Here is an 8,440-nt window from a genome sequence, read left to right as displayed (position 1 = left end):
GTGTAGGTCTCGTCCTGAGCAGACGTGTAGTAATGTGATACTTTCCGGCTTTCGGTTCCATTTGCGAGTGTTGCTTCCTCATATGGTCGTGTGCTCTCGGCGTGTCTGTCTGTGCCTGTGCCTGAACCTGGAACTAGGCCCAGTGCCTTGATCGTGTGCCTGGTGTCGTTGTCGTGAGAGAGGATTGTGGAGGTTTTGGATGATCCCACGCCTAATCATAACCCGCGCGCGAGCAATGCTCCTGATCTGGTGAGACTCGACGTCAACAGGGGCAAATTTTCTTACAGGCGATGCCTAGCCAAACTGGATAATTGTATCAATTTTGACGGAAGCTGTGGTTTGAGTGCCACCAAGTACAAGCGGCTGAAGCAATGTTTCACGGAAGTTGAAATGACTTAAAACGAGAAGGCGACGAAGCTTAGATACCACAGGGACAAATGGAGCGGCTGTTGGACCCCGAATCGAAAGAACATTCCTATGATAGTATCAACGGAGAGTTTTTCTCCCCCCTTTGCCAAAGACCCTGACTCGTTGGAATTTCAATTACGATCTCAAGTTAATCCATTTCGCTTGTCGACTAGGCAACTCGAGAAGAAGCTCATCAATCACTTAACAACGAAACTTTTGTCCCGCCCGTTGTACGGAGTAGTGACCAACGCTTGTACAGGCGGGCTAATGTATACCAACACATCTGCGTCATTACCTTCACAAAATGTTTCTTGTGCCTGTGCCCGCTTGACGTCTTATGCGTGCCCTTTATACAAGCATGTTCCTTTTCGGCGTGGGGACGTTCTCGTGCGCTGTGGAGAGGGCCAGTTTTTCCTTGGCTTCCCTTGCAGCAGTAAGTTTGAAGCGGCGGCATGGGATGGAAATGAGCATCGGGCGACTTATTACGGACTGAGCCCGCAGACGGGCACGTACAATACAGGCAAGATGAGTACAAATATCGGTGAAGCTGTACGAGTTGCCACGACTAGCCTTGAATTAGATTTGTTAGGAGGAGTCTGATCCATGGCGAGACAATCAATCTGTTGGTGATGCCATGAGGTGTGATGTGATACAGCAGCAGATTTCAATCTATACTAACCAACGAAGGGGAAAAATCTGTGCCTATCGGACACCAACCACAGTGTTATAACGACCGCCGTTGATATGGGCGGGACGTCTGAGTGAGTTAGGAGTAGCGTCGGTCTCCATGCAGCCACTGCATGGAATATCTAGCTACAATACTCCGTATCCATCATGTTTCATTACCTGCATAGTATCGCCAAGCACCTCCTTTTACCAACAGTTCCATACCCGCCTTATATGGACGGGGATGAGGAAACTGAGATCGTCTTTGAGATAGGTCTGACGCGTACGAGATCCAACCGGATACGTATCGGGCGAATAAATCTGTTTGCGACATGATACATGATGGCGATCTCGCTTTATCAAAGTGGCACTTCAGGTACCTCAGGGCACTGGTTTGAGTTCCGGTGCTCAGAATAGTATCGAGCGAGATCATGTCTAGAACAGGGAGGTGAGGCTGAAGGTGAGACTGACAACTCATTCAAGGGAAGCTGCTTTTCGTTAATGAAGCTATCGGACAATGACATGCAGGAGAAAATATGGCTTCGATGTGATTTGCGTTTATTATGTACGGATATGTGAATACGTAGTGTCAGATTTGTGAATAGCGTTGTCAAAGCGGGGACATGTCCGGTTGAACAGGCTCAACGAATTACGATACGCCCGAGGAGCAAAGCGGGCCTGGCATCATACGCTGAGCAACCTACCTACTGCAGTTGCTGCTCCGTGCTGTGTTCCCAAAACTATAGCATTTAAGGGTTCTAGCAGGGCAGAACGCTGACAACGTCTCACGACTTTTGGTACTGTACCACGTCCGGGCCCGTCACCCCTGAGCTGCCTATAGGCTAGGCAACGCGAGGAGAGGACCGCGCCGATGAACGAACACCATGCTACGTACAGATACAGTGGCAGTGGTAACAGTGACAGACAGTCTGACGTTTACAGCTAGAGAGCTGGCAATCATGTACAAATGACAGCTGCACAGCACAACATAAGTTAAGTTCACACAAGAGGCAAAAAGCTAAAGCCAATCAAGTGAGAACTATGCGAGCCTCTCATCTAGCCCAACGCTTGTCTAGCGACCTGTAGTTTATTAGTGGATATATTGGAAAGTCAAAGTGAAGATCGCACGCTGTGGGGATTGAGTGACAACCTTGGATGTGAGGGAGACTGAGAATGACATCGATGCTTGAGCACTCAATTAGGTAGTTACATGCATGATTAGTTGATGCAAAAGCCCGATGCGGTGAATTGATTGGTTCGGGGAGGATGTAAGAGTCGACAATAACTGAAAGCAACGCGAGCAGCGGGTAACTACTGGTAGTTACTATAGCACGAGTGTTTTTCAGTCCACCGGAGCCCTTTAGTGATTGTCATAGGCCCTGGCTTTTCTAGCTGGCAACGCCCCAAACGCACAGAAAACTCCCTTTGGTCGCCGAGATGGGAAACTGGGCTGACTGAGATGAAAGTCAGGATCTGGACAAGACTCGAGGTATTCGTATTAGTCTCTGTCCAAGTGTCGTCGCGCAGCTGCCGCGTCGGTATGGACCCGTACTTAGGAACGACACGGTTGTGGAGGAAAACGAGACGAGACGAGACGGGACGCGATGGCTTCACGCTCCCGTCGGAGCTGCAAAGTAAGGTAGCTTGTGGGCTTGTGAAGCAACAAGCGCAGCAAGTGGCTCATGGGCTAACCCCAACCTCAACTTGCACACGCATCAACTAGCTGCGCCGGGCAACGAGACTCCAGCCAAGTCGACTCTTTTCTGCGGAACAGTCAGTCGTCGTGTCCAACAGGAGCTTAATCCGTCCGTAGTGATGACGAGTGTGGGATGTTGGCTAAGTTACGGGCAGCTCGGGACCCTGTTAGAGTGCAGAAGCGTCCACTGTTGGCCGGGCTTTTTTACGTTCATGACACTATCACTGTAAGGGAATCCATGCTTTTGAAGGTTTAGACAAGCATTGCATTCGCAACCCGAGCAACAGGGACGATGTTCTGAATGATAGATTTACTACTATTGGGGCCTCTCAAACAGGCCCCTGGCCATCACCTTATCATGAAATTGGTGCAATGGTGACAACATCTTATGATTTCTGTTCCGTTACACCAAGCTAAGCAGCCTGTATATCACCATCTCCTCACCACTATTAATTCAGGCGCATTGTCTTTTAACTCAATATGACGATTGTTTACGTCGGCCAGAGGCCGCGGTCATGAGCGTGTCGTGGAGATCTTCATAATGTCTTGCTTGGTTGCCATGATGAAGACCAAATGGTGCATGCAAACGTGACGGTTTTTTACAGCTGGTGTCTGCCGACTCGCTGTGGTGAGCTTGTGTAGTGCTCCGTAATAGGTCGTCCGGCCATTGAATGGACGTACAATGCTTATAAACAAGGACAGCATGTAGGCCGGCTGTGGCCCTGCTCGACGAGGCCGTGAAGCGGCCATGAGCAGAAGTTCTAAACAAACAAAACTGTCGTGGCCGCTTGAGAGAGGGCTGCGTTGTTGAAGTATATAATAATAAATGTCTTATCCAAAACTTGAAAGGAGTCAACAAGTAAATAGATTCGGCCGAGTGCATCGTAGCACCAAAATATTGAGGCTCTCTGCTTCATTTTGAAGACATCTCTCATTCCACGACAAGGTCGATTCAACATATAATTCATGATTGCTTGAATCGAACTAACTCGTAGTCATTGTTTCTATTCTGTATCGGATATATGTCTCTCCATGTTTGCCATCTACGTATTATTGAATCAGATCAAGTAAACCAGTCATGATCAATCCGATCTATGAGCATCATTAACACCTAGGACCGGATCACAAAGTTCTTTGCCGGCATTGGATGGTTTCTCCTAGCCTTGACGTGGTCATCTTCAATCAGCCTTCTCCTTAGAGTCACCTTCACTTTCACTTTCACATTTTTGATGATTTTTTTCTTCTTCCCTTTTCTTCTTACATGCGGTCTCACACGCCCGTCTCCATTCGCGGATCCCTGCCTCAAGCCCACGCCGTATTTCCCCAGCCGAGAGACAGAACACGCTACGACACGACACAATTGGCACAAGTCGACAGGCCCAGCGCAGGCTCACACGCTTGACACACGCTTCACCACGCTTCTAACCAAGCCCCAAGTGAGTGCTAGCGTCCGCCCGGAGTTGCTGCACTTGCACACCCCATGTCATCCTCCGGTTTCCTGTGCTGTATTATTCTGTTGTGCTGTGCAGAGCTGCGTTATGCTGGCCCTCCACTCACACCCAATCCTGTTCTGCTCTGAAAGCCCCAAGCAGAGGCAACCTGAGTTTAGCCCCAGCCTTCGAACGAGCGTGCCTTGAATTAGGTGCGTAAAGTGGTGAGGTCAAAGTAGCGTAAGTCTGCCTGTATAAAAAAATAAAATAAAAATAAAAAAAAGAGAAGAGGCATTTCATCGAGCACTTTGCCTGATATGAAGTTGATTTGTGAAATACTTACTATTTATGTATTTATGCGGCTAGAGCCGTAAAAAGGGGAGTTAATGATGAAAGTGTGCTTGAGGAAGATGTAAAAAGCAAATGAGAGTTCTTTATTGATCTGTAAAAGCAAATTGAATGGAAGCTTCCTTTTTCCTCTCCCAAACCTCAAACTGCCAGGATTGGCGTTCCCTTTGGGCGACCTGAGCTTAGGTGAGGTGGGCAACTCCTGGTGGCCTCCCCACTCCTAGCAGGGGCCGGTTTAGGTACCTGCACCACCTGTTGCCCAGCAAACCGGTACCTAGTCAGCGCCCCCGCAAGCGGTACGATAGGTACCTTAGGTGGCCGTATAAACAGTGGAGGGCAGGACGGTATTAAGGTGATAATTGAGTCAGTTTCATTTGTGCCAGGTATTGCGAAAGAGGCAGAGGCAGAGGCAGAGATTGAGGTTGAGATATTGAGGATGAGGTAAGTCGCTTATTAGCAGTGCATTCATCAATGTTTGAAGCAAGGACGGATGGTGCATGCAATGCAGCAACGAATTAGACTAAGGCAGAGAACAGAGCAAAGGACAGGACACCCATCTCACACACCCAAGATCCCAGCACACTCCTAGGTACACCTCACGCCCCTGGTAAGCTAGCTAGCTTACTTTAGGCCATGCCATGGATGGATGGATTGGATGGAGCCATCCACCCATACAAACCATGGATCTCTTCTCCTCTCGCTGCATTACAGTTGGTTAAAACTACCTACTCTACTCGCGTACCTGTCACCCAGTCCTTTTCCTTCTTCTCTATCCTCCTCCTACCTCTTCATCCTCCCTCCTCCCTTCCTCCTCTCGTTTTGTTGATTCCCTCATTCTCTCATTCCGTCTTCCTCTCCTGACACGAACACAGCAGGCCTGAAGACGCTTGAGACGAGGAGAATTCTCAACTTGACTTGACTCCCCCAGGGCTTTCGCTCAACATCTCTCCCTCAAGAAGCCCCCCATCCCGCCCTATTAAAGGCCAGGAACCACCAAAGGCTGCGAGACTAGGACCAGAAACAGGCCGGAGTGTGAAAAGTGAATCAAAGAGACCTTTACTGGTATTTCGCTTTTCTACTTCCGCTTCGCCCTCTGTAATTCTTCCCCCTCCAGCTTCTCCTTCGACTCTGTAAAATTCCTCGGTTCATCCACCAGGAATTCCAGTCTCCAACCTGAATCCACTCCCTCGCCAACGCCAACGCTCCCGCTCCCGCCGCCGCCGACGAAGCCTTCCATCGACGAGCCCGCTCCCTTGGTTCAATTCAGTTCAACTCGATAGCGACCACTCCTCAACCCTTCCCGAAACTAGTCGTCGAACTGAAGACTAGTCGCCAATCAATTCTGGGTATCCCTTGGATTACAGGGAAAAACTAGGTCAAAGTGACGATTGCGAGTTATTCAACTCTCAGTCTCACAGCACCCTAGAGAATTCCGAACCATCCACACACAGTAGTGATTTAATTAATCGCGACTTGTTCGGTTACATCGTTGTTGTTCTGACTCGATAATCGAACCATCAGAAGCGTTCACGAGCGTGGGAAAGGTATGTCATCGCCGTTGCTGCACGGTGCTGGGGACATGTCATATCTAATTTCCGTATAGCTGCATGCCGAGCGTTCAACTCCCGCATACCGCTCTCCTCACCACAACCACCACGCTTTTTCTCCTTGAAATTTGCCCAGTGGGAGACGTTAGCTCGTTATTCCTGCTTGATTCGATTCAGGGACTGTCTCATATTCTCAGCGAGCTTTGCCCATCTCCCCGACGTGTGGCTGTAAGACTTGCCCCTCTCCCCTCGATGCCATACTCGTGCCAGCTTGTCGTATTGTCTATCGACCAAGGGATAGTTGCATAGGTGCATTTCGCCGTGTAATGTAATGCCTCCAGCGAGTCACGAGCTTGGCAAAAATCGAGATTCCGCTAGTATTAAACTTGATACTGACGCACATACCGCATTAGAGCCCTTGAGTCGATCTCGTCTTTAAACGGCCCCCTTTCCAATCCCTTTTCTTTTTTAACTCCACTATCTACATGCTCCTGGTCTCGTTACCAGCCACGGTCACTCTTTTCATCATTTTCGCCCACGTTCTTTAATATCTTAATATCCTAATTAATCGGCTTCGCATCACTCCTTTTTGCAGCCGAAGTCACTCTCTTTTGCGAATTTCCGACCACAAGATTCCTGGCGAACAAACAGTCGCTCCTTTGACAACAAGCCACAGGCACTATTCTGCCCAGTCACCGCCTACCTGAGAAACCCCAATCACCTACCACCCAATATGGCGTACCCTCAACATGACGACTCTTACTTCGTGGAGTCGGAAGAACCTCACCACAGAATCACAGCCCAAGAAGCAGCGCGAATGATGGCCCGTCAACGGCAGGACATCATTGGCGTTGAGCTATCACGATTAGCAGGCGATGAGTACCTCGAGGATATCATGCAGCATATGCGACAAATGGAGGTTTGTTGTCACATTGCTGTCCACGTCTCATCTGCTAACAATGTTTAGGATGAGACTCTACCAGATGCTTCCCTCATCGATATGCAGCGCGAGATCCAGTGGTTCATGCGACCTTACTTGATCGACTTCCTCATCGAGGCCCATGCCGCCTTCGGCCTCCTTCCCGAGACTCTCTTCCTCACTGTTAACCTCCTCGATCGATACTGCTCTAAGCGAGTTGTGTACAAGCAACACTACCAGCTGGTTGGATGCGCTGCACTGCTCATCGCTGCCAAGTATGGAGACAAGAAGGACCGCGTTCCCCAAATTCACGAACTTAACAACATGTGCTGCGGACTCTATGACGCCGGCATGTTCACACAAATGGAGATGCATGTCCTCAACACACTTGATTGGATCATTGGCCACCCTACCGTCGACTTCTTCTCGCAACTAATGGTAGCAGAGGAGGGTGACGACCAGGAGGTTGCGCACATGGCCGCCTATCTGTGTGAGATTGCCCTGTACCATCGCGATTTCGTTTCCACCAAGCCTTCCGTTATGGCTCGCTCATCTCTCGCTCTCGCACGAGCCATCCTTGGCCGCTCCGAAGTTAACGATGGAGGCTGGGACCAGACAGAGAACGTTACCTTGATCACATTGTCGCATCACCTTCATCAACCCTCACCTACACTTGCGCGCAAATACTCGACAACAGGTTTTTCTCGGGTGTCGCAGAAGCTGGCCGACTTCATGGCTGAGCAGGCTGCGATCGCCCGCCGAGCTGCTAACCCAGCTACTCCCCTAGCCGAACCCATCAACAAGCACACGAGCAACATCTACAGCACTCCTCAAAAAGGACACAGCGCGATGGGGTTCGATGGATACCTAACACCCCCGATCACCCCTGACGGTAACTCGTTAATGGGCAACCACAACATGGCAAAGGAGTCTTACGGCTTACCTCCTCGATGCCCGGTCACACCAACACCTCCACACCATGCGGGAGTATATGGTCAACAACACCAATACGTCGGATACGTTAACCAGCATGGCATGAACCAATAATGCTCTCTTCATGACAAGATATTGAATCGACGATTCGACCTTGGACGTTCACCCATGTACATCATCGTGGCTTCTACACTATCTTTCCGACATTCTATTACTTGTTCGAAATCATTGCATGGTCGCACAACAGAATGATCTTTCCACATATGTTTTGGCATTTAGCGACTGCTTTCTATTTCCTTGCGATTCAAACTTTTTCTCCTCAATATCAAGTCTAGCGGCACCAAAAAAAGGAACACGCAGATCATACCCTTTTCTTTTCAATTTTTCTTTAGCAACTTTATGCATCAATTTTTTTTCAGGCTCCATACGACTTGGTCTCTATCCGCATACCCAAGAGGACCAACGACAGGTCACCGTTCGGGTAAAACTGGTT

At 49.3% G+C, this 8,440-nt stretch overlaps 1 protein-coding gene across 1 annotated transcript; it reads left to right on the top strand.

Moving 5' to 3' along the window:
* Window positions 1-6,828: 6,828 nt before the first annotated feature.
* J7337_001378 (uncharacterized protein) lies at window positions 6,829-8,061 on the top strand (the record flags this gene model as incomplete). Its single annotated transcript, XM_044819119.1, has 2 exons — window positions 6,829-7,014; window positions 7,063-8,061. The coding sequence occupies 2 exons, from the start codon at window positions 6,829-6,831 to the stop codon at window positions 8,059-8,061; spliced, it is 1,185 nt and encodes a 394-aa protein (XP_044686821.1).
* Between the last annotated feature and the right edge of the window lie 379 nt (window positions 8,062-8,440).

This window comes from Fusarium musae, chromosome 1 (assembly GCF_019915245.1).
Source record: "Fusarium musae strain F31 chromosome 1, whole genome shotgun sequence".
In the NCBI taxonomy this organism is placed as follows: domain Eukaryota; kingdom Fungi; phylum Ascomycota; class Sordariomycetes; order Hypocreales; family Nectriaceae; genus Fusarium; species Fusarium musae.
The sequence above is the reverse complement of the archived record's forward strand: the minus strand, read 5'-3'. Positions and strand labels throughout refer to the sequence as shown.